This window comes from Podarcis raffonei, chromosome 5, assembly GCF_027172205.1.
Source record: "Podarcis raffonei isolate rPodRaf1 chromosome 5, rPodRaf1.pri, whole genome shotgun sequence".
Taxonomy (NCBI): domain Eukaryota; kingdom Metazoa; phylum Chordata; class Lepidosauria; order Squamata; family Lacertidae; genus Podarcis; species Podarcis raffonei.
This window is the reverse complement of record NC_070606.1, coordinates 86,650,644-86,677,694: the sequence shown is the minus strand read 5'-3', so window position 1 is coordinate 86,677,694 and position 27,051 is coordinate 86,650,644. Positions and strand designations below refer to the sequence as shown.

The 27,051-nt window shown below is 44.8% G+C and overlaps 1 protein-coding gene across 2 annotated transcripts in view; it reads left to right on the top strand.

Moving 5' to 3' along the window:
* The window catches only part of SLC7A14 (solute carrier family 7 member 14), a 50,560-nt gene that overhangs the window by 9,829 nt on the left and 13,680 nt on the right, over positions 1-27,051 (top strand). For both annotated transcript variants that reach the window (XM_053390538.1, XM_053390539.1), the window contains exon 2: positions 13,320-13,820. In XM_053390538.1, coding sequence (XP_053246513.1) covers positions 13,517-13,820 — 304 coding nt within the window. In that variant the 5' untranslated portion in view covers positions 13,320-13,516. The remainder of the gene's footprint in view (positions 1-13,319; positions 13,821-27,051) is intronic.

Here is a 27,051-nt window from a genome sequence, read left to right as displayed (position 1 = left end):
AGCAAGGAACTCCAGACACCTGTACCTGTCATCTCCTGGAAGCAGCAAAAGCCTTCTGGGAAGCAGCAGAGAAGGTTGAGAGCCAGAGAAGGACCAAATGGGAAGCATCTCTTCAGCTTCTGCATTCTCTGCCTCTTGCTGAGTAAGGGTCCCCACTCATGGGTCTCTTGCCTCCTATCCTGGAGCTGTGCTTGCCATGCCTTCAAAATCCTGAGGTGATAACCACATCTCTCTTATTGGTTGTGTGTTGTTAGCAGCTGGACTTGTTATGGCCCAACTTTGGAAATATTTGGAAGGGACATCCTTATCAAATTGGCTTAATAGGGTTTGGCAATTGACCAACAAAATACAGATAGCTAGGTGACAGAGACACAAAGACTCATTTCCAACTGATTGGTACTGTTTTATTGATTACATGAATAAGAAGGGGGGGCTGAACTTTCACAGGCATCCTCCCCCCCTCCATTTCTCTAGGTTAAATCATATTCTATGCTTTAGACCGCTGGCTGTGTATTCTTATGTTGCACTTTCACTGTTTACCTTAGGATTTCTTTTAAGGTACGGATGCTATTTTCAAAAAAACCAATAAATCTTAGACATCTGGTTGGCATGCCATATTTGATCAAATACGTATTTTATAACTCCTTCAAATAGCATGCTTAAAAACGAACACACCTAGAATATATGGAACCTCCGCTTTCTCACTACTTTACTATGCAATTTTGCAAGTGCAGATCCCCTCAGTTGGTAGAGCATAAGACTCTTAATATCAGGGTCATGAGTTTGAGCCCCGCATTGGGCCAAAGATTCCTGCATTGCAGGGGGTTGGACTAGATGACCCTCGTGGTCCCTTCAACTCTATGATTCTACCATAACTAGCATTCAAAAATGTGGAACCACCAGCAGCATTCTGAAGTGCTGGAGTAAAGGTAAAGGTAAAGGGACCTCTGACCATTAGGTCCAGTCGTGGCCGACTCTGGGGTTGCAGCGCTCATCTTGCTTTATTGGCTGAGGGAGCCAGCGTACAGCTTCCAGGTCATGTGGCCAGCATGACTAAGCCACTTCTGGCGAACCAGAGCAGCACATGGAAACGCTGTTTACCTTCCCGCCAGAGTGGTACCTATTTATCTACTTGAACTTTGACGTGCTTTCGAACTGATAGGTGGGCAGGAGCAGGGACCAAGCAACAGGAGCTCACCCCATCGTGGGGATTCGAACCGCCAACCTCTGATTGGCAAGTCGTAGGCTCTGTGGTTTAACCCACAGCGCCACCCACGTCTCCTGAAGTGCTGGAGTACATTCTACCAATTTACAAGTCTACCACCTCAGCTCACTGCAGGCACCTTGAGCCACTGAGAGTAGAAACAAATTATTAGAACGGTCTTTCTCAGCATAGGGTCCTCCGGGGTGTTTTGGACTACAATTCCCATCAGGCCAAGCTGATGTTTCTGGATGCTCACATGCAGAAACGCAAAGAGGATTGCCACCCCGATTTACCAACAGCATCTTTATTCCCTGAACCTTATGTTGCCAAAATAGCACCATCCATTCACAAGAGAAATGTATCAGCAGCCTTGGGAGATGTTTGCAGATGCATACAATGTTATTTGAGGGGAAAACCCTAAAGTGGGGTGTTGATGGGCTGGGCCACAAAGCAACCCAGTGAGAACTGAGCATGCTCAGTGGCCACAGAAAGCTGAGTGACTGATAGGAAGGGGGCATGGGAAATGTGGCTGGCGGGGGGGGATGGAGTGGGATCCTGGGCAGCAACATTTTGTTGGAGGCCGCACTTGCAGATATATTAACAGAATTTTTGCAGGCCCCCACTTACAGATATATTCTTCCAGCAGCAATCTGCAGCAGTCCAGACCAGCAACTGATTCTTTGCAGAATCATTCCGATGATTTGGTTCTGCTCTCTGAGTAATCGCTCCAGCAGAAGCTACTACTATTTTACACCATGGTGGCTGAGAAGGGGAGGGAAATGAGTCAGCGTTAGAAACATCACAGCCTCGTAAATGATTACTAATTCATGGAGGCTGAGGCACAACCGAGCCGTGAGGGTGAAGTAGCAGCCAGCTTGCTGCTACAATTTTCGTAGCTGGTCCGTCTCCTCGTCTGCTACTCATGGAGGATTACTTTTGCCCGTGAGCTATGTGGTTTTTGGTTCCAGTCCCAAACCAGGGTGTTAGGTGGGTCCCTGCTGTCCCTTAACCTGCCTCTTATTTTGTGCTTCATAAAGTCTCTGGAATAGAGCATCGCCACAGGATCCTTTTTCCTCCCTAGCATTTGTAGAAAATAAAAACAGCGAGTGGGGAATCCTGCCAGAAGGAGTCCAAGCAGATCACGTGGCTCCTGTTTTCTTCTCCTTTTATGTGATTATATCAATAATTTACTGAGCTCTATAATACTATAAATTAAGTCAACGGGACAGGCTGTTAAGAAAGAAGCAGGTATTGCAGTGGCATGACTCACACAAGGATTGGCCCCCTACACCCTACTCTTTTTAATTCATTTACATCTACAAAATTACAGAGTCAGGCAGGTTTTTTACAACCCTAGCAGGAAAGTGGATGATTGCTGGAATAAACAGGATTGTGGAATTAATGTGTCAGTGCTGGGGGACAATGTGGCACTGCTGAAAAGAAAAGAAATCTATGCAGAGGTGGATGGGAATAATACAGATCTAGGCTAAATACTGGGAGGGGATCTAGAATTCTGTTTAGCCCAACAGAAATTAGGTTTTGAATAATGGTGTGTAAATCAGCATACTTTACTACTTTGTGGGCAAAAAAGTGTTGTGGCTAGAAGCATTGATGTCAAGCATGGGAGCCTGAGGGCCACATTTATTCATGGGGGACTTTCTAAGGGCCACCTGTCATTGGTGGGCATGGCCAAAGGAAAGGATGAGAATCTTTCCTTTATACAATAGGATACATTCTAGGCATGCAAAAGTTAGAGGTTGTACACACACACACACACACACACACACACACACACACACACACACTCCTTTCCATCCACCACCCAGGCAGACAGTATCACAGTTGAAGGCCACATTCCAGGCTGGCAGAAGCATTTGAGGCAGGTTGGGAGCAGGGCTGACGGTCCATGAACAAAAGGGGGGGAAATTAGGAAATCTATAGTCTTAGGAAGCTGAGTTCTGCATTCTGTATTATGCTTTTTACATTTCCAGCATTTGCGCGCAATTGCAGCATGTCCACGTTCCTTTCCTATTCTTTCATCCTGCCTTACTTTGGCTCATGAAATCGCCTGCTTTCTGTGGCCCCTCGCTTTGATCAATGGGCCAAGGAAAACAGAGAAGTGGAGCAGCGAGTTGCAATCCTTCATAGCTGTATAACCAGTGGGAGACCTTGATCTTGCATTAATCAGACCACACAGCTCACAAAAGGAAGGTGTAGTTCATTTGCGGGGAGGGAACAAAAATCACATTTGAAAGACAAATGTGCTCACCGCTTGGAGAGTCTCAGCTGTGTTCTTTGTGTTAAATCATCATAGGAAATGCTGGGAGGCCACTGAAAGGAGGAACTTTTATTAAGGAAGGAGGAAAACAAACCTCTTATCTAAGTGACCTGTGGCAAAAGGTCTGAAAATGAAAGATGTCACAATTCAAACCTGCCTTTGCTGAAAATGAAAAAAAATAACAATTTCAGCATTAACTTGAGCAAGAGGCACAAAAGAGGCACTGCAGGGGAGAGGAGCCAAAGCTTCCTGGTAGGAGGGCCGGCCCTGTTATTAGGCAGACGGAAATGGCCACTTCAAGGCAGCTAATTTGGGACTTCATTATTATTCTCATTTGAGTGCATCCCATTTTGCTGCTTGAGGCAAAATGGGGATGCACTGCTGCGCTGCATCTGATCTTGTGTGCTCCATGAGATCTTGCAGGAAACTGGTGCTGCCACCAATGCACCACCTCATGGGCTTCTGCCGCTCAAGGCTGTTGCCTCACCTTGCCTCATGGGTGGACCGGCCCTGGGCACTTGTGAGATTTTCTGACTCAGGTGCCAAAATAACTTGACTGGTCTTAGGCACTACGCACCTTGATTTGTGGGGAGCAGGTGCTATTTGCTGCTCAGCTTCAAGCAGCAAAATACCTTGGGCTGGTCCTGCTGTATGGCACGCCGAAAGTTCCATGCTCAGTTACTAACATTTCCAGTTAAAACAATCCCTGCATGAGACTATGGAAGGCTGCTCTGCAAAAAGCGGACACAGATTTGCATTGAAAAGCCACATGTAAATCTGTAAGTATAGATGCAGATTTAGAAATAATTTCTATAATTTAATGGAAATATAATACGCCTTGGCGGATTGGGGGAGACTGTGACTGTGTGCCTGCACAGTCTGCTTTCTGGGTTGTCAAATAAGCAACTGCAAGTCCCCTGCTCTCCCTTCCTATGGTTTTTAAAAATCTTTTAACCGGCTTTGTTGCCAGACAGTCCTTCAAACAGAGGACTGTGCTCCGTAAATTAAGACACACAGCCCCCCTAGAGCTGCAGCCAGTTAGTCAGCAGTACTGGACTAGGCTAGACTCTTATATTCATCCCAGACTTTGAATTTTAGATTCCTTGACATAAAAAAAAATTTAGGATGGAATTTCTTATGCAGCAAATCAGTGATCTGATGGCCATCAAAATATTAAGTGCAGAATCAAATTACATGGCTGACGCACCGAAGAGTGGATAATGAGTGGATGAGTATCCTACCGAAGCAGGCATTCCACATTTTCTCTAGTGGTTGGTAGCTGAAGCTTGACTCATGTAATTTTATTGAAGACATATTGAATTGCACAGCTGATGTCATGCCTTTGCCTACATTAGAAAAGCTGACCAAAAAAAAAAGGAAGCAAAAACTGCTTCGCTAGGCTGAGATTTTACCAGACGAAGAGCAAGAGCAAAAACCTGTGGAATAGCTCCAAGAGGGCACACACTGGGGTGCAACGCTGCCAGAGCCCCCAAAATGTTCCACTAGAACCCATGGGGTGGATGTTCTGGAACAGAAAGCGACTCTGCATTTTGCCCACATATGTCCATTCATGGGCAATACTACATGCCTCAATGTATACATGCCTTATTTTCAGAGGTAAATCATATGGGTTCTTTGCACTCAGAAGGTCCAGGGTTCATCCACTGGCATCTCTAGGTTAGAGTCAGGAGAGGTGTGTGGAACCCTGGAAAGTTGTTGCCAGTGAGTGTGACCCAGAAGTAGGCAACATGATGCCCTCTAGATAATTACAACTCCCATCATCCCTGGCTAGGACTGATGGCCATTGTAGCCCTACAACTAGGGTGATGGCCATTGTAGCCCTACAACTAGGGTGGGTGCAACCAGCCCACATCCTCCTCCTTCTCTTCCCACCACCTCTTCCGTTTTGTGTTGATGCCAGCAGCACCTGCTTCCTCCATCCCATTCCTCCATGTATTTCATGCTCCACCCTGTCTGAGCCTCACTCTGAGAAAGGGCCAAAGGTGTAGTGGAGAGCCAGTGTGGTGTAGTGGTTAAGAGCGGTAGATTCATAATCTGGGGAACCGGGTTCGCTTCCCCGCTCCTCCACATGCAGCTGCTGGGTGACCTTGGGCCAGTCACACTTCTCTGAAGTCTCTCAGCCCCACTCACCTCACAGAGTGTTTGTTGTTGGGGAAGAAGGGAAAGGAGAATGTTAGCTGCTTTGAGACTCCTTCGGGTAGTGATAAAGCAGGATATCAAATCCAAACTCTTCTTCTCTTCTTCTTCTTTTTCTTCAGAGTGAGGCATTCTGGGAGAGGAAGTCTAGAATGGCTGAGCCACTGCTGTGTTTGCTATGACAGCTTGAGCGCAGACTTTAAAAATAATTTCTTGCAACTTGTTTAAGCGGCATTTATAGCTGCTGGGGCAAAGGACAGGACTGGCAAAGGCATTCTCCAAGACACCTCACCCAGAATGCCTTGCTCTGAGAAAGGACCCCATTGGCCGGCCAGCCTGCCCAGTCCACCCAGGAACAAGGAGAACAGGGATCCAAAAGGCACCCCATGCTCACCACCTGAGACAATTCTGCTTCAACCTTGGCTCATCCTTGCCAACATCAGAAGGGCACAGAGTTGCCTATCTCTGGTGAAGACAGTACTGTGCTAGATGGACCAATGGACTGACTTGGTATAAGCCAGTTTTCAGTGCACTGTCCTGCCTCATGCCCTTTTCCAAAGTGCAAAATGTCATTTCTGAGATGGAGTGTGCAAAGTCAGTCACTTGTAACTGATATCTGTGCAACATGACATTGTCCTCTGTCTTACCCAAGACTGCTGGCTGGGGAATGCAAACAATATGCTAGAGTTTAGGTATTTGCATTTCTATCCTTCCTCTGCCTGAAAATATTAATAGCTTGTGTTACCTGGAAGAGGTGTTCTTACCCAAATGTATAGGGTTCCCATATTTCAAAAAGCAAAATTCCTGACACCCTGGGCAAACCTCCCCGCAAAATAGTGATTTTAAGCTTTTTCCATACATCCAGGTTTTCCTTGACATTTTGCCAGTTCGGCAAAATTCCGCCCTGATGCCATTTTTACACCTGAAAAAAAGGACATGTCAGGAATTTTCCTGACGTATGGCAAGCCTACCAAACGTAGTGCTTGATGCCTCAGTGACTCACAAGACTCTGATTGGCATGATGCACCGGGGACTAGAGAACTTTGATCTAGTTGGCAAAGATCAGTTGGGAAAGGCCTTGTGTCCAGATCAGTAAAGAAGGGAGCAGCAGGGGACTGCCAGAGCTCAGTGACAGAGCATATGCTTTGCATGCAGAAGGTCCCAGGTATAATTCCTGGCCTTCTTAAAATGATCAGGTAAGAGGTGATGTGATGTACCAGGTTGAGTCCTGGCTGCCAGTCAGAGTAGTCAGCACTAAGCCAGGTAGACCAATGGCCTGAGTCAGTGTAAGGCAGCATAATATGCTGATCTCAGGCTGGTACCAACAGGAGTCCCTACTACTTAAGGCAACTCTTTCTCCAAGGGGGGGTGCCAATGTGGGCAAGAAATCCAGGGCAGACAGCAGCTAAAAATTCTGGGACTTGTTTCTGGGCTCAGACTCTGACTATATAATGCTTTTTCCAGGAAGAGCCTTAAACTCAGTGGCACAACGCCTGCTTTGCATGCAGGAAGTCTCAGGTTCAATCCTGGCATCTCCATCTGCCCAATCTTCAATCCTGGAGAGCTGCTGCCAGACAGTGTAGACAATACTGGCCTAGATGCACCAAGTTGTGTGAGGTGGCAGCTTTCTCTGTTCCTGCATTCCAACTTCCTGTCATTCCAAAGTCTTCAGAAGTGGTTCGAGAGGAAAGCAAGGAAGGGCGAAGGAGTTGTTCTTCCATACTATGCTGGTTCCTGTCCTGTTGATCAATCCAGCAGCCAACAAGATCTTAGAGAGGCAGGACTGGTTGTGAAAAGTATGTCCAATTTTTGAAGTCACAAACATCTGGAAGAACTTTCCCACAGTGGAACAGACTCCTACGAGATGTATTAGACTTAGAGGTTTCTAAGCAGACGTTGGATGGTCATCTGCCATTGATGATCTAGTTGAGATTCCTGCACTGCAGGGGGTGGGACTAGATGACCCTCAGGGTCCCTTCTCCCTCTACAATTCTGTGATTCTATGAAAAGCTCATCCGTTTCCCACTGGCAGCTCACAGGAAAGAAGCTACTTCAATGAGCACGAGAGGAACAAGCCTCTGTGCTCGTTTCTCTCTGCCGTTTAATTCCTTTTTAGCAAGTCCATGACGTAACTCGTTCCACAGATGTGGCTTTAGCAGCGACCAGCCTTCACTGTGTCTTAGTACAAAGACCATCTGCTCCAGCCAGCTGAGGGTCAGCTGCCAGTGTCACCAGTGACTAAAATAGCCCTGCATCTCTCTCTGTCTCTCTTTCCATCTCCCACCTTCACATTCTTCCTGCACCATCAGCCGCCAGGTGTGGCTGCCTTTCTGAATTCTGTACATGGTTCAGCTTACCATAAGCAACATTCAGCTCTCCTCCTGTCTAGCAGGCTGTAGTGCAGGCGATGGGTATCTCTCGGGACAGAAGATACAGGGTTGGGTGGGCGGTCAGCCAGAATGCAACTAGTCTGTAGGCTATTTCAGGGCCCTTTGATTTATGCCTAGGCAAGTCAAACCAATTGCACATATCCGGAGGCTCATACAAGTCAAGCTAGTAGCCAGGATGGCTTTAAGTGCCGCCATGGCAACAAATCGAACCTTCGCTGAATATGAATAATGCAGGAAATGTTTCCATAGGTAAAGACGATTTGCGCCTGTAAACATGTTTCTCTCTCTCTATCTGCAATATGATTGCTGTTTTAGTTTAATTTTCCCTAATGAAGAATGTTGTTGTGGTGCAAACAACCCTTTCCTAATAATGTCTGGCATCACAGCAGTAGGTGGTAGACTTTTGATTAATGACAGTGAGAAGGGAAAAAGCCAATTAGAATTCAAAAAGAGATGGTTTTCTTGTCTCTTCTTGGGCTGTGGGGGGCCATGGGCTGACAAAGTGTTTTTCTTAAGCTTTTGGGTATCATTGTACAAATTTTGTGTTTATCCACTCATAAGCCCATTTATTCCTATTTCTGCATCAATCTTTCAATTTCTTTTTTAAACTCACACCATTTTTTCATAAAACTTGTATTTCTCAGAGTTTTTTTCATTAAAAAAAATCCTGTAGTTTGCTGAGGGTACTGAGACTTGTGAGGAGAGTGATTTATCAATCGATCCCTCTTCCCAGGGAAGTCTGGGAATTGTAGCTCTGTGAGGGGAATAGTGGCCTCCTAACAACAGGTGGTGCTGTGGGTTAAACCACAGAGCCTAAGACTTGCCGATCAGAAGGTCGGCGGTACGAATCCCCGCCACGAGGTGAGCTCCTGTTACTCTGTCCCAGCTCCTGCCAACCTAGCAGTTCGAAAGCACGCCAAAGTGCAAGTAGATAAATAGGTACCGCTCCAGCGGGAAGGTAAACGGCGTTTCCATGCGCTGCTCTGGTTCGCCAGAAGCGGCTTAGTCATGCTGGCCACATGACCTGGAAGCTGTACGCCGGCTCCCTCGGCCAGTAAAGCGAGATGAGCGCCGCAACCCCAGAGTCGGCCATGACTGGACCTAACGATCCCTTTACCTTTACCTTAACAACCCTTAATCACCCATAATAAACTACAGTTCTGAAGAATCCATGACTGTTCAAGTGGAATCTTAGTGCTTTAAATGCATGGTGCAGATGTGGCCTCACTTATTGGTCTACTAAATGCAAATCACCACCTCAAAGGAAAAGAACCCTGTGAGTTGGGCACCATCTTTGGAAGCAATTTGCAAAAACAGAAATGAACAAAGTTTTCTCCAGAAAAACTAAATAAACCTGTACAGCCTTCCCCTTCTCCCCCAATGTTTAATAAAGCCCCTCACCAAAGTGTTGGTGCCATTTGCTGTGTTTAATGGGCAAGAAGGTAATTAGTGGATGAGTGAAAAATGTAACATTTGGCCATAGGGAGCATTATACATCTTTGAGTTTTCTATGTCCCCACAGTGGGATCCTTTTGAGCTGAAAAAGACAGACATAGTTTAATTATAAAGCACTGAGTTGAAACCCATCCAGATGTTTTAAATGTCACTGGTGACGTTTTGAAACTGGTGTCTTTGGGTGCTGTTTGAAGCCACACGGCTTAAAACTCTGAATGCACTTAAACTGAGTCAGATCACTGGCTCATTATGCCTGTGCTGTCTGAGATCCTTGCTTAAAAATAGCAGGCACCAGGGGCTAAACCTAGTGCAGACAAAGCTATTTTCCAACAGTAAGCTATGGCATGTGCCCCCCCCCCCGTCCTCAGAAAGCACAGTCAGTAGCACACTGGAGTAGGCCTCCCACATTGGAAGTAAGAATTCAACCACTTGGCTATGAATGAAGAGCTCAGCCTTATGGCTATTGGCTGCTAGTTGTGATGGCCATCTGCTGCATCCAGGATCAAAGGCAGTGTGTCACTGAATTCCAGTTGCTGGGGAGCAACAGCAGGAGATGGCGACTGTGCTCCTGCCTGCCTTTGAGCTTCCCAAAGGCATCTGGTTGGTCACTGTGGTTGGAAACAGGCCTATTCAATAGGTCTTTGTTCGGGTGGTCTTATATCCTGCTTTATAGAGGACAGTCCCCGATTTAAAGTCCAATCCTAACCCTGTTGAAAGATAACAATATTGATGGGCATTGGTAAGAGGATATATTGATTATATCTAGTCCTCTACAGACCCATGTGTGTGTGTGTTAGGAAACAAAAGAAGAAATGGCTGGTGCCTGGTTTTTTTAGGAACACAGGGCTTGCGCATAAAGAGCCCCAGTAGCAGAGTTACAATCCCATCGTTAGGTAGATGTAGTGAAGTGTAGGAATAGGCTTTTAAGCCTTATTTTAATATGCTCCATCTACTTGAAGCAGTTGGCTCCCTTTACCTCTCCTGCATATGAGCACACCACACATTGAAGGAAGTTTAAAATATACTTTACTTACAGTCATGCATTGTTCTTAGCAGCAAAGATAAATTTCTGGTCAATGTTCTTGGTTGAAAAGTACCACAAGGGTAGTCTCAGACATATGTCTGGGACAGAGAGCTAAGGTGAGGGATCCGTCATATGCAACGCAAGGGGGGGAGGGAGAAAGAGAACAGGAAATAAGAATTATTTCTTCCCTCTCAGGAGAAGTGGGATGTAACATCACTGAGCCTACTCTAGCAATTTAGAAGTCTGTGGTTCTTAACCCTTTCACATACTAACTCTGTCCTGAACTAGAGACTCTTGGCCCCTTGCTATCTATTCTGACTGGCAGTAATTTTTTTGAAGTCTTTTGTAGGACTTTAGCAGGACAATAGCACCCTCCCCTTTCCAGCAACTGGTATTCAGAAGCATACTGCCTTTAGCTGTGGAGGCAGAGTCTTATCCTCCATGAATTGGCCTAATCCACTTTTCAAGCCATCCGTCATCTCTGCCTGCTGTGGGAGTGAGTTCCACAGTTTAACTATGCACTGCATGAATATGTACTTTCCTTTGTCTGTCCTGAGTTTTTCAACATTCATCTTCGTTGAATGTGCACGAATTCTAGTGTAATGAGTGAGACACACAGAGAGAAAGTTTTCTCTAGCCACTTTCTCTATGCCATGCATAATTTTATAAACTTTGATCATGCCACCTCTTCCTCACCTTTTCTATAAACTAAAAAATCCTAAATGCTACAACCTTTAATCATGGGGTAAATATTGCTTGGGGTAAATATCTGGGGAAACTCTCTAGGTTTTCGTCAACCAACAGCAGTCAACTTAACACCATGTTTTTGCTAACTTGGCGAAATTTCTGTATGTATTAAAAACACACATTTAGATACAAAGGAGGAAAATAGTTTCTTTTTAGCCAAAAATGAAAAAAGAGAGAACTGTTTCTTCCACAGGCAGCTAGAAAGATATGGTTTCACACTAAAAAGGTAAAGGTACCCCTGCCCATACGGGCCAGTCTTGACAGACTCTGGGGTTGTGCGCTCATCTCACTCTAGAGGCCGGGAGCCAGCGCTGTCCGCAGACACTTCCGGGTCACGTGGCCAGCGTGACGAAGCTGCTCCGGCGAACCGGCACCAGAGCAGCACACAGAAACGCCGTTTACCTTCCCACTATACAGCGGTACCTATTTATCTACTTGCACTTAAGGGTGCTTTCGAACTGCTAGGTGGGCAGGAGCTGGGACCGAACGACAGGAGCTCACCCCGCCGCGGGGATTCGAACCGCCGACCATGCGATCGGCAAGTCCTAGGCGCTGAGGTTTTACCCACAGCGCCACCCGCGTCCCTGTTGGTTTCACACTACCCCTTTCCTAAACAGTGAAAAGTTCAAGGCACCATTTGCCCAGTAAATATCATTTGTGGAAGAGGACACAGAAGAAAGCTCGTTACCTTTCTAATCATCTATGTCCAAATATACAAAGTAATCATTTCTCTAGCACAAAAAGTAATAGGTTGCAGAAGCAAGCACACAGACAGTGTATCTACAGCACAGTCCTATGCTTATTTACTCGTAAGTCAGGCTCATTAGCTTCATATTCCTACACAGTGTATGTGTGCATAAGTTTGCAGCCCAAGTGTAGAGCAATTAAGTGCTGAAAATCCAACTGATGTGCATAGATGTGTGATCCAGGCCTTATTGTGCTGCTGACCAATTGCCCTATCCTTTTTGAATATATTCTGAATAATAGCACCAACTGGGCAGGTGTCAAAAGCCCTCTCAGCAGGACCCCCAAACCCAGCAGGGCTCTCTTACCACATTTTAAAGTAAGCGGAGTAATACACATTATCATCTAATTACCACATACACATGCACACAGGACTATTAAGTCCAATGTTTAAAATTATCTAGCTTAAACACTGATTCTGAGTTTCACCTATCTTGAGTAGTAGTAGTAGTAGTAGTAATAATAATAATAATAATAATAATAATAATAATAATAATAATAATAATAAATTTATTTATATCCCGCCCTCTCCAGCCGAAGCCGGGCTCAGAGCAGCTAACAACTGTAAAAATAACACAGTTTACATAAAATCACAATCAATTAATTGAAATACATTCTAAAATCAATTCAGAGTCAAATTAATGGCAACCATTGGGCTAGAGTTCTGTGAGGATTACAGAAGGAGAGAGGGGGTCAGACTGTGCCTTGGCCAAAGGCCCGGTGGAACAGCTCTGTCTTGCAGGCCCTGCGGAAAGTTGTCAAGTCCCGCAGGGCCCTAGTCTCTTGTGACAGAGCGTTCCACCAGATCAGGGTCACGGCTGAAAAAGCCCTGGCTCTGGTCGAGGCCAGCCTAACCTCCCTGTGGCCCGGGATCTCCAAGATGTTTTTATTTGAAGACCATAAGGTCCTCCATGGGACATACCAGGAGTGGCAGTCCTGTAGGTACGAAAGAGAAGCCACCTTCATTGCTTCTGAGATTCCTGCATTGCAGGGGAGTTGAACTCCATGACCCTAGGGATCCCTTCCAATTCTACGTTTCTGTGAAAATGACGCCACCACATGAACACATAGCAGGTCTATAGTATGGGACTTAACAAGAACACCAGAAGCTGCCCATTACCAGGTCAGACCATTAATCCATCTATAAATTAGTATTGCTTACACTATACACCAAGTATGACTGGTCCTCCAGTATATGTTGCTCACAAATGTATTACTGTAATCTTGGTTCCTAGGAGTGGGATAGTAACGTTTCGTGTTCCCACTTTCTTTCATTCACACAGGAATATATTTCCCCCCCTCTTTCTCCTTTTCTCATAGGATCTCACAAGGCGAAACTGAAACCCAGGTTGTTGAAGCTGCAGTTTACATTCACACCGCAGTGGCTTTGAGTTGACATGGACCATCTCTGAAACTGACTACCTGTCTGCTAAAGTCTATGCTGTCAGACTTCGTTACGGGAGCTAACTGAACTCTGTGGTTTTAGTTGGCCTTTCTTTCCATCCCTTGACATCACAATGAGCGGCATCCTCTCGCACCTGGACCCCCGGCGGATCCAGTGGGGTGCCACATGGTATGCCATGCACTCTCGAATCCTCCGCACCAAACCAGTGGAATCCATGCTGGAGGGGACAGGCACCACCACATCCCATGGAACCAAACTGGCCCAAGTGCTCACTACCCTGGATCTGGTTTCACTGGGTGTTGGAAGTTGTGTTGGCACCGGGATGTATGTGGTCTCTGGCCTGGTTGCTAAGGAGATGGCCGGGCCAGGCGTCATCGTTTCCTTCATCATTGCAGCCGTAGCCTCCATTTTGTCTGGTGAGTCTTCCCAAACTGTATGCTTACTAAATGCCTATTTACTGAAGAACAGTTGTGGCTGATTCTATTTCTCATGAATTTCTATGGGGAACTTTTTTGTTTATCTTTCATCAAGCACTGTCGTTGCTCATAATCCAGGGGTTGGGGTACCTTTTTGGGCCAGGGTGCCAGATCTTTATCCCCACCCCACCCCTGCAAACCCACTGTGACAGGTGGACAAGTCCACCCATCTGTCAATCATCTTATATCATGATGGCATCATGACCAGCTGATGAGCTAAGGGTTCAATCCTGCTGGCTACAGGGGTCAAAGAACACACTGTTGATGCAGCACCCAGTGGGACTGAACCCTGCCCATCAGCTGACATCGCTCAGTGTCATCAGTGAGTGGTCAGCTGGGGTTGGTTTGGAGAAAATGGCCCTGAGGGTCAACCTGGACCACCTGGCAGGCCAACATTGGTGAGGTTCCCCACTCTTTTTCTTAAGCATTCCAGGAATACATATTTTATAAGCCATTTGTTCTTTGAAGTATGTATGTATTTATCTATTAGAAACCACTTTATGCCGCCTTCCACTTCCTGTCTCCAGGCTGTGTACAACCGTATTGAAATACATGTCAAAACAGCATTAAACTACAGGAAGAAAATGCAATGGAAAACTAGGGCAGAGTTAAAAATATAATATACTGAGATCAAACACCAGCCTGGGAGCACAAATGTCTTTTCAAAATTAAAGAGGGATGGGACGACTATTGCCTTCAGGTGCTCAAACTGTCAGCCAAAAGTAATAATTAATGCTCATAAGTCATCATTTTACTTTTCAGGAAGCAGCATAATCGTCTAAGGCCATTGGGGTGGCACACATTGGTGTGCAATGCTGAATGTTCAGAATGTAAAGAAAGTAAGGTGTGCTATCTTTTCCTCTGATTGAGGACATTATTAAACTTGTTTATATTACCTGCCTTCCATTTTATGAGACCTGCTGAAACTCTCTAGATGGCACTGACTGTAAATGCCTCTCTGGGCCTAAGATGCTATTTGTTCAAGTAGAAAAAATGGCAAAATATACAAGAGCTAAGTATTATTCTTTTAATGAGTCAACACCTTTAGTAGCACCAACACCTCTGCCCCAGACTAATGCCAATGAATGATAAAACCTTTTGCAAGGGGGAATTTTCGACCATCTTACAATAAGTCCACCATGGCATCTGATTGGTTGTGACTACAGCACTCGGTAATCACTCCTAAACCTAACTGGATAGCATAATAATTATGTAAGAATTCTACCTCTATATTAAGATAGGGTGCAGTCAATTAGAACTATGCTCAATTTAAGGTTTAGCTGAACCATGACCGAGTTTTGTTGTGTTTCCACGATCCTTTTCAGATATCATGAGAGTCAGCTCAACCACTATGCTGAATATGAAATCTTTGTAAACCTGGGGTCCCCACCATGGTATCCCCAGACCCCCTCTTGGTTCCTGCCTAAACCTCTTGCCCTCCCAATTTTTATTTTATTTTTTTAATTGAGGATTTTTTTGGCTTGGCAGGTCGTATGATTGGAAGGAGCTGTCTGTTTTAGGGGGGTGTTTGCTTTGTTTGTCTGTGTCGTATTTGTTTTTGTCTGGTTATCTCCCGCTTGGACTACTGCAACACGCTCTACGTGGGGCTACCTTTGAAGGTGACTCGGAAACTACAACTAATCCAGAATGCAGCAGCTAGACTGGTGACTGGGGGCGGCCGCCAAGACCATATAACACCGGTCTTGAAAGACCTACATTGGCTCCCAGTACGTTTCCGAGCACAATTCAAAGTGTTGGTGCTGACCTTTAAAGCCCTAAACGGCCTCGGTCCAGTATACCTGAAGGAGCGTCTCCACCCCCATCATTCTGCCCAGATGCTGAGGTCCAGCGCTGAGGGCCTTCTGGCAGTTCCCTCATTGCGAGAAGCAAAGCTACAGGGAACCAGGCAGAGGGCCTTCTCGGTAGTGGCGCCCGCCCTGTGGAATGCCCTTTCAGCAGATGTCAAAGCGATAAACAACTACCTGACATTCAGAAGACATCTTAAGGCAGCCCTGTTCAGGGAAGTTTTTAACGTGTGATATTTTACTGTATTTTTGGTTTCTATGGAAGCCGCCCAGAGTGGCTGGGGAGGCCCAGCCAGATAAATAATAATAATAATAATAATAATAATAATAATAATAATAATAATAATAATAATTTTGGTGTAAACATTTCAACTTTTTAAATTAAGGGTCTGACCTTCATCATTGTTTTTCTTCTGGATTTTGTGGTTTCCAAATGTACCCTGGGCCCCAAACAAATGAGGACATTGGAGCCAACTCCTAAGGGTCAAGGTCCCTTTGCTCCCCAAAAACATTGAGGGAGCTGCCCCACTCAAGTTGATGGGCATTGCTATTCAAATGATGTGCGTGCACCATGTCTTGTGATCAGTAATGTGGGACGGGGCTTTCCTGGGTCCCCCCAATATTTTATTCAAGTTGGCACCCCTGCTGAGGACCATTGTTGTAGACGTAGACTGTTTCAATGACCTAGCTTAACTGGATTTAGTCAAGTTAGAAAGCAAAGATACATACACTGTGCTTAAGATAAGGATTGCTTAGACCAGCTTTCTTTAACCTGATGCTGTCTGGGACTGATGGAAGTTGTAGTCCAATGACCTTTTGAGGACATCGCTTTAAGGAAGGCTGGCTTAAACTATCAGGGGAGTTGCATTGACACCACCCTTTTCAGACATCATGAGAGCCAACAAATACATCCAGAGGGTCTCTGGCTAGCAAGAAAGGCTTGTGGATTACTCACCGGCTACACCGAACATATTTGTAATCCATCTCAGTCAATTAACGTAATTGGTCTAGCAATATGGTACGAACTGTACTTGTGTGGATTAATTAACATTCACTTCCGCTACCCTATAATAATGAAGATGGAAAGGAAGTTTTCAGGACCCTCTAGGACTGTCAGAATCTATTACCCATTATAGTTAAATGGCACCTCAAGGTTTAGAGTTAAGCATCCTTTTGAATATCAGATGTCAGGAACAAACAAGAGGGGAAGGCTATTGAATTTGTACCCTGCCTGCAAGTTTCCCAGATGCGATTGGGATGCAACATTCTGGACCAGGTTGACTAAAAGAATGCTGGACCGGCAAGACTCTTCTGTTTACATGCCTGAAATTTGATTGCCGGTTTCAGAGTTGTCTGATTGAAATTTGATTGCAGGGTCTGGTTTTTAAAGGATCGCGATGAATAAGAAGAAGTAAACAAGTGTAAAGCAAAAGTCTCTGAATCCTGGCTTCATTGATTGAATTTAGCCAAGGGTATGAATTGGTCTGTGCATGTTTTCCACGTGAGCCCGTTTACTGCTGGTGTTCATCCTTTACAGTTCAATGATAGCAAGCAGACACAATGTTCCAATGCAAGCAGTTGAAAGGAGCCTTCTGTGCTTCTGAGGCGGGTTATTGATGCTTCAAATTTGATGTGGGTGTCAGTTAAGGAAACACTGATAAATAACAGAAGAACCTTGATTTGAATTCTGCATTGTAAATGCAACACAATGAAATATCCTGGATAAATTTAGCTTTTTAATACAAGCTTTTCTCTAATGCTTTTATCAAGGATAAAATAGTTGTTTTCATTCTACTTTCTCTTATGGGATTGGAATTTCTCATCCAAGGTCTACACCTGGCCTGGCTACAAAACACCAAGGGAAAACATTCAACTCATTGTTTCACTTAACTGTTTTTGAGGACTGGGAATGGCTGACTGGTGCCACAATGGATGGACTAGAAGCAACTTTATCCACTCTGGTGGGACCTATCAGATTTTTATCAAGGTGGGTCAAGACAACAGTGGGCAGAAGACAACCATGGATCTGCCATTAGCTCCCTGGATGATTGGCAAGGACTTCCAACATCCAACTGATTTACTAGTAGCAACTAAAGGACAGTCCCTCTGCCCTGGCTCAAATTATACTGTTGAAATGAAGAAGGCTCTTGATAGATTTTGGTGTGAGCTCCATTTAGATGTGGTGCCTAAAATAAATTCTTTGGCTCAGAATTCTTTAATTCTAAGTGTATATCCTTTGCAGCAGGTTCCAGTTGGTGGATCACAGGGTCTACTAAAAAAACCCACCCAAGTATTTCCTGAGGTCTGCTCAACCCAGATTATGGGCTTATCCGCAATTACCTTTCCTCCGCTCTTTCCAGGCACAGCCCACCGCTTAAAGCTCTGTGTCCGAGCACCCCCCTCTTTTGCAAAAACAAAACAAAATGAAACCCTGACCTATAAAGCTCAATAAAAGCGAATGTCAATCCGCAGAAAGCCCAAATGGATGTTTGCTCCAATTGAGCACTAAAGAGCAGGTTTTCATGGAGAAAGCTTGGGGCAAAACAAAAACAGAGACTCAGACGCAGAGCTTTTAAGCACAGACCTGTGCCTGGAAAGAGGAGGGCAAAAGATAAGTATGGATAAGTATTATCCACAAAGCATAGAATCAAATAGGATGATATTTTTGTGGGTCTGGACCAAAACATCTGAACTCGCAAAGCAGAACTTCAGGAACTATAAAATTTAAGAAGGTAAAAGCCTGTTAAGAAAAAAAAATGACATAAATTCATGCGTATAAAAAAATCAACACAACCAGGAGCTAAAACTCTGATTTACCTAGAGATGGAAAATGCTATTGAATGAAAACACAATGCTTTTTTAGGCATCAGAATTCTAAAGAATAAAGCTGGCCATAATAATAATTCCAGAGTCTATATTAGGTCAACCAAAATGCCATAAAATAGTGGACAAGGTTTTGAATTCCCCCAAACACTTCATCAGTTTTTTTTTAAAAATGGGTAGAAAAGGGGAGAAAAGGCAGCTGGTGTTTGTCAAGCCGTACATGTCTCAATTTGGCACATTTCAAGAGGCAGAGTGGGAGGAGCTAGCAGACATTCAAATAAGGCACTTTAAGTTTCAGATGTTTGCAGGTTTCATGTTGCCCAGTGGCCTCCTGGCAAGAAGAAATACATAATGGCTGCACACCCATCTCTGTAAATATAACAGCCAGCTGTCACTGATCCAAAGTTACTAATATGTTTTCTGACGGGCGTTTGTTCTTTTGAGACAGAGATAAAAATAAACCTCTGTGCTATCATAGCAGCTGGACTGCAAAATGTGAGGCACCACCCAAACTGCTGCTGAGAAGGGACAACAGCACACCTTGTCAGATCACAGTTTCAGGTAGAGCTCACACGACTCAGGTGGTGTTCTTAGCCAGTTGAAAGCGTTTCGGTTACATTACAAATTGGAACAAATGGATGCAACGAAGGAGGTCCGTGACGTTTACATGTTAACACGTACCAGGAAGGATTTCTTGGGTACCTGGTAGTTTGTTAAGAGAGCTGGGAATTGTAGCCCTGTGAGGGGTCTCCTAAGAATTCTCAGGACCCTTAACAAACTACAGTTCCCAGGGTTCTTTAGGGGTAGTCCTGACTGTTAAAGTGGCACAAGAGTGCTTTAGATGAAGGACTGCATGTGAAATCATAGAAAGCCATTCAACTACCTGTTCCTATGACCTTGGTAGTTTTCCATTAGGATATTAAAGGTAAAGGGACCCCTGACCATTAGGTCCAGTTGTGACCGACTCTGGGCCTGACCATTAGGTCCAGTTGTGACCGACTCTGGGGTTGCGGCGCTCATCTCGCTTTACTGGCCGAGGGAGCCGGCGTACAGCTTCCGGGTCATGTGGCCAGCATGACTAAGCCGCTTCTGGCGAACCAAAGCAGCGCATGGAAACGCCATTTACCTTCCCGCCAGAGTGGTACCTATTTATCTACTTGCACTGGCGTGCTTTCAAACTGCTAGGTTGGCAGGAGCTGGGACCAAGCAACGGGAGCTCACCCCATCAAGGGGATTCAAGCCGCCGACCTTCTGATCAGCAAGTCCTAGGCTCTGTGGTTTAACCCACAGCGCCACTCGTGTCCCTTATTAAGATATTACTTGAGTACAAACAACACAGCTACACACTATAAGCAAGAGTAACACACAAAACTGCCAATATTGTATCTCTACCACAGGGGTTATGTTTTAAAAATTTAAGATTATAGCATGTTTGCTGTGTTGGTTATTCCTTTTCTTCTTTCATCTTGATTTGCTTTCATTCCACTGAAGAAAAACATTTTCCCAAGCACTGAGATATATTTTTATAGTCTCCTCAGCCATTTTCCCCTTTTTGATCATTCCTGAGTTTTGTTATTTATAACAGCAACGCATTCTTGGAAAGCAAAAGTGAGGCTGAGCTAGGAAATCACAAAGCACATGAAACTGAATCTTTCTCTTCACCTTCTGCTTAACCTTTTAGCTGCGGTTCTCATAAGCATCTGGGATATAAACAAAACCTTGGGATGGGTTCTCATCTTACTATTTTCAAGAGCCGGCTCTCTTTTCACTGAGCTAGCCTGGGTGATCATATCTCAGCTTCATAAACTGAGATAAGAATGAGCCTTTTCCCAGGACACATAGCCTCTTCTCCTGCTTGAATGTGAGCCGCGATAAACACCTCCACTAGTGTAACTGGTGCATTGCTTCACAGCACAATCAAGGTTTACAGAATAAAGTTGAATAGATATCAAGAACAATTCTTTCCAGGTAAATATGCATAAACGTATAGGCAGGATTCAGGCCCTCCAAATGTCCCTATTTTCCAGGATGTCCTGATTTAGAGAAGCTGTTTCGGTTTCTTTTCGATCCTGGAATGTCCCACTTTTCCTTAGGATGTCCCTATTTTCATCGGAGAAATGTTGGATGGTATGGAGTTATCTAACCCCCAAGCCATCTGAAGGCAATCCTGTATAGGGAAGGTTTTTATATATATATTTAATGTTTTTGTATATTTTGGAAGCTGCCCAGAGTGCTGGGGCAACCCAATAAGATAAAATTATCTTTATGGAATGGGATGCCCCTATTTTTATCAGAGAAATATCGGAGGGTATGCAGATTTCTGGGTTGTGGCCGGTGGTGGCCCAGAAATATTTGGCTAGCTGAAGTGGAGACCAAATAGCGCTCCCTTCCCCCTGCTTTAAAAAGTCTTCCTGCATCATAGGGACACTGCCTTTCCTGATTTCATCTATTTGCTCTCTCCGCAACCCAGGGTTCTCTGAAGCAGGTCCTTTCACCTTCATTTCCTCCAATCTGATTCCGACATTCCCAGGGTCTTTGGTACAGGCTTGTCCCTGGTTGTTTACTAGAACTCAGCTCCTGAGTCTGAACCTGCTGCCACTAACTCATGACCTTGCAGAGGCAACTGCCCCAAAAGAAAGACTTATATCAATCATAAGCTGAGTGCGTTCGAGCTGTTCACCAAAACATACATGCAAGGACCGGAAAAGATTTGCCACAGTAGTGCATGCGTTGGTTACTTCAAGACTGGATTACTACAACATGCCTCACACATGCATACTTGACCACTTTGATCAGCACAATTGGCACTGCTGCAGGCGCTAAATAATAACCATTCCCCGACCTGGCCACAGTGATCCATGCGACGGTCACCTCCAGGCTTGACTACTGTAATTCGCTCTACGCGGGGCTGCCCTTGAAGCTGCCCCAGAAACTCCAGAGGGTGCAGAATGCTGCAGCGAGGCTCCTCACGGTGTCTCTGCCATGGGAGCATATTCACCCAGTGCTTTTCCAGCTGCACTGGCTCCCGGTGGAGTACAGGGTCAGATTTAAGGTGCTGGTTTTGACCTTTAAAGCCCTTCACAGCCTAGGACCCTCGTACCTACGGGACCGCCTCTCCCAGTATGCCCTACCTCAAGATCCATAAATAGCAACACCCTAGTGGTCCCAGGCCCTAAGGAAGTTAGATTAGCTTCAACCAGAGCCAGGGCCTTTTCAGCACTGGCTCCAGCCTGGTGGAATGCTCTGCCTCATGAGACCAGGGCCCTGCAGGATCTGATTTCTTTCCACAGGGCCTGTAAGACAGAGTTGTTCCGCCTGGCCTTTGGCTTGGAGCCAATTTGATTCCCTACCCCTCTTTCTTTTCTTTTTCCTTTCTCCTCCTGTGATGAGGCTGCATTTTAATATTTTAATGTTGTATTTTAAATTTGTTTTTAAGTTGTATTCATTCAACTTGTTTTTATTATTGCTTGTTAGCCGCCCTGAGCCCGGCCTTGGCTGGGGAGGGCGGGGTATAAATAAAAATTATTATTATTATTATTATTATTATTATTATTATTATTATTATTATCTGTAAGAACCCATTTGTTTGGTGTGGCAGCACCTGTCCTTTGGAACTCCCTGCCAATTGAGATAAAGCAGCCACCTTCACCGCCCTCTTTTTGGTGCCTGCTAAAACTTATTCCCGCTTAGAGAAGCCTGCCCAGATGCTTAGGAAAGTGAGGTAATGTTAAACTGCTTTAGTAATTCAACTCATGTATGTTGTAAAGCAGGGTTGAGAATTTTTCTTGATTTTATTGTTTTGTCTTTTTGTAAACCGCTTTGAGGTTTGTTTGTTTTTACAATCAAGCGGTGTATAAATTGTATGGCAAAAAAGAGGCACCTATTGTCCCTCATGCAATCCTAGGCTGGATCTAGACACATCAAAGAAGTGTTTCAGTTAAACACGTTGTAAACTCGTACAGGGAAATCCTGTAGGGAAAGACGGGACTCAATAGCGCCATCTAGTGACACGGTGTTATATTGCATATACAACGCATATAAAACACTTTCTTTACCAGTCTAGCGGAGTCCCTAGCCATGTCAACTCGAAAATAAGTCCAACTGAATTCAATGGGACTTATCCCAAGGTACACGCGTGTATAGAATAGCAGTCTCCAACATATTCACCATCGAAAAAGTACCATTAAATTCAGTAGATCTTGCTTCGGAGTTGACATGGCTAGGACTGCATTGCTATGGAACTGAAGAAAAGGGGATTTTATTATTAAGAAGAAGCAGCAGAAGATGCTATAAATAGGAAATTATAGCCAGTCTTATGAAAGCCCTAACTATCCAGCTGTGTTTATTTGTTCCTGAACGATACCATCAAGCATATTATCATGCCAGCAAAGATTTTGTTACACTATTTAGGAGCTGAGACATAAAATAAATAAATATTACCCATAGATCCATTTCCAATCATCTGCTTTGTAGGTCTATTTCATTCTACTTTATCTTATTTTTAAAATCTACAGCCATGCCAGATTGGGCAAATCTAATCCTAATTTGAAAAAATCTTGCAAAGTCATGTTAGGTCCTTTTGCTAGAAGCTCTGGTCATTTTGTAAAAAATCGGGACCAGCTCTTGGCTTCCTGCATGAATGTTTAATAGGCCAATAAACAGGAAGCTGTATTCCTGTCACATACACAAATTGATTCAGATGCAAAATAATTGGGTTTCTGGCAGATACATCTGGCCTCAAGGTATCAGGAATGCATTAGATCTGTGTTGTTTTCCTGCAGAAAATAAAGGAAACGGCACTTGTCGCCATCCAAGAGAGACCAAAACATATTTTTACTTTGCTAAAAGAAACACATTGGGTAACGAAGCTCACAAAACATTAGATTGGCTCCATTAGAGACATTATTAATGGCAGGCAGCACAATTCCACCCATCCACCTCGTTCCAACACAATTTTCCAACACAATTTTAGAAGTTGCTGGTTTATTACTAGCTAAATGGCCTTAATGGCTGGTGGCTACTGGCTGCTGGCATTTGTGACCCTGGTAATCATAGGTAAAGGTAAAGGGACCCCTGACCATTAGGTCCAGTCGTGGCCGACTCTGGGGTTGCAGCACTCATCTCGCTTTATTGGCCGAGGGAGCCGGCGTACAGCTTCCAGGTCATGTGGCCAGCTTGACTAAGCCGCTTCTGGCAAACCAGAGCAGCGCACAGAAATTCCGTTTCCCTTCCCGCCAGAGCAGTACCTATTTATCTACTTGCACTTTAATGTGCTTTCGAACTGCTAGGTTGGCAGGAGCTGGGACTGAGCAACGGGAGCTCACCCCGTTGCAGGGATTCGAACCGCTGACCTTCTGATTGGCAAGCCCTAGGCTCTGTGGTTTAACCCACAGCACTACCCGCGTCCCTCTGGTAATCATAGCTGAATACTTACTAGGGTGACAGGTGTGGAAGGTGGGCATCACTGAGGATAGCCTTGTTGACTCCCTCTCTCCTTAACTCCTTCAACACTGGGTTGAAGGACACTGGGTCATTTGCCCAACTGCTCCAGCCCAGTGTCGGCACCTTGCACCTTCTTCTTCCCTACTTCTGCTGCATCCGCAAGGCCACTTTTAAATTGGCATCTTAGGACACATTGTCAGATGGAAGATGGAGCCAGTTTGTTTTCTCCTCCTCTGGAGGGTAAGACTTGAACCAACGGCTTCAAGTTACAAGACAGGAGATTCCAACCAAACATCAGGAAGAGCTTTCTGACCGTAAGAGTTGTTCGACAGTGGAACAGTCTCCCTTGGGAGGTGGTGGACTTCTCCTTCCTTGGAGGTTTTTAAGCAGAGGTTGGGTGGCCATGTGTCATGGATGCTTTAGCTGAGATTCCTGCATTGCAGCAGGTTGGACTAAATGACCCTTAGGGTCCCTTCCAACTCTACAGTTCTGTGACTGTATGCCACCCAGAGGAAACCATTCAGACTGTACACCTGCTGCCACCTGTCTTAAAGGTAAAGGGACCCCTGACCATTAAGTCCAGTTGTGACCGACTCTGGGGTTGCGGCGCTCATCTCACTTTATTGGCCGAGTGAGCCGGCATACAGTTTCCGGGTCATGTGGCCAGCATGACTAAGCCACTTCTGGTAAACCAGAGCAGCGCACGGAAACACCGTTTACCTTCCTGCTGGAGTGGTACCTATTTATCTACTTGCACTTTGACGTGCTTTCGAACTGCTAGGTTGGCAGGAGCAGGGACCGAGCAAAGGGAGCTCACCCCATTGCGGGGATTCGAACCGCCGACCTTCTGATCAGCAAGTCCTAGGCTCTGTGGTTTAACCCACAGCGCCACCCAACACCCAATGTTTATTCACCGCTGTCCTATATTTTTGTAGAAAAGCCCAGGAGGATTGCCTGCTGAAATGCACTGGGCATGAATAAAAACTGCATTACTCTCCAGCCTCTTTGAGATGGTTTCTCCTTTGTTATCTTCCCCCGCCGAGATGCTTCCTGCTTTTCCTGTGTGTGTGTGTGGTTTTGTGCACGAATGAGCCTCTCTGAATAACCAAGGCACAGGAAATTCTGCTAATGTTCCATATGAAAATTATAACGGGAGCTCGAGTTACCTTGGCATACTAATGAGATAGCCGATTAGTTACCACTATGCAAGCCCTCCAACATTTCTCCGATGAAAACAGGAAAAGCAGGACGTTCTGGAATCAAATCAGAAACTGGGACGGCTTCTGCAAATCTAGGACTGTCCCTGGAATATAGGGACACTTGGCGGGCTCTCATTATGCACATCAAACACAAACCTTGCCTGCCTGCCTGCCTGTGGGCTAAAGTTATCCACCAGCTTCGTTATGGTTTTTCAAGTCAAAGCCTGGAATAGAATACCTGTATTCATCAAGGCATCTGTTTCATCAATCTTTCAGGCATGTACTTATTCTCTGGTCTCTTGTGTGTGCAGCTTGCATGCATTTTTAATCAGCTTTGAATAATTACTTTATATGCAAGTCAATGGTTGAGGGGTCTGCCGGCGGGGAAGGGGGAGAGGAATTCGGATTGGTTCCTCCCCCACCTCATTCTTCCTTGTTCCTGGTCTACATGGTAGAAATAAAAGTCTCAGATATCCCCTTGAAAGCTTTCATTATCCAAGTGCATATGAAAGTGTATGACATATAGAGGGCCTTCAATAAAAAGAGCACTTAATATCATCAGCCTGCGCCTTCATGTGCCATTTAGCACATTCACTGGACTTAGTGGGAAAACTGGGGCAATGTGAAAATGACAGTCATTTGAATCATCTTCTCAAGATGTCAGGCTGGATGCAAACTCAGAAGGACAGATAGGGGAGAAATTTGATTCAGTGTTCATTCAAAGGCAAACTTCTCAGTTTCCAAAACAATACGAGAAATGAAACCCAGCGATCTGTCAACATTTTTGCTTCTCCAGATTTTGCAGCGGCAGTACTCCAGCCGAGTAATGTGTACAAAATGCATAAATTAGAGTGAAAACGTGCATAAAAATGCATTGCATTGGGGAAATTTGCTTTGCAGTAATGCATACATTGGGCAGAATTGCATACAAAAATGTGCCTCTTAGGAGAAATTGATCTGGATACTATCCTTCTGTTGATGCAGCCTAGAATAGCATTAGCTTTTTTGCTGCTGCCGCTGCATCACACTGTTGACTCATGTTAAGCTTGTGGTCTACTAAGACCCCTGGATCCTTTTCACATGCTAGTAAGCTCATGGGGCTTACTATGCCAGGTGCCAAAATAATTTGATCAGTACTGGGGTAGAGAAATTAAATTTTAACACAAGCCTACCTAATTCACACTTCTCAATATAATATGAAAATATATATACAAAAATCCATATGCGGGGGAAACCACTTATAAAAATAAGCAAAATCACATACAGAAATTTATATATTCGGGAAAACGCTCCGTAAAATGCAGGTGAATTTTCATGAGGACTTTTTCAAAAAATCACAAACTGATGTATGAATTGAATTGGAAAAATGTGAAATGGAAATGGACCGATTTCTCCATCCATTGACCATGTGTGTGTGTGTGCGTGCGTGCGCCTGCACACAAGCGCCATTTGTTGCTCTGTAAATGAAGAGGCTGGGCCTGTTCATGGTAGCTTTGAATCATTCATATTCTTTACAGCATACTAGAAGTTCTGACAGCATAACAACCATGCGACAGTATACACTTTAGGAATTGACTGTGAAATCAAACAGAAGGCCAGGGCGGGGGGGTGGGAGGAACCAATGAATGCTCCTACAACAGAATGGAATTGGCTAGAAATTGTATCCTTCCTACCTGCTTATCATACTCCAGAATGAAAGAGCAGAGGTGGGCACACACATTTCAATTACAGGGTATTATTGACCACTGGGGTTAGTGTTGTTCCCATTGATCCAAGTGATGTTAATAACAGTCTGTCTCGCTATCAGAACAGAGGAGGAGGCACAAACCTGAACCAGCAATGAGTCTGCGGCTATAAACGGCAGGAGGGACTGGTTAGAAAAGATGGGTTTTATTGGTGCTT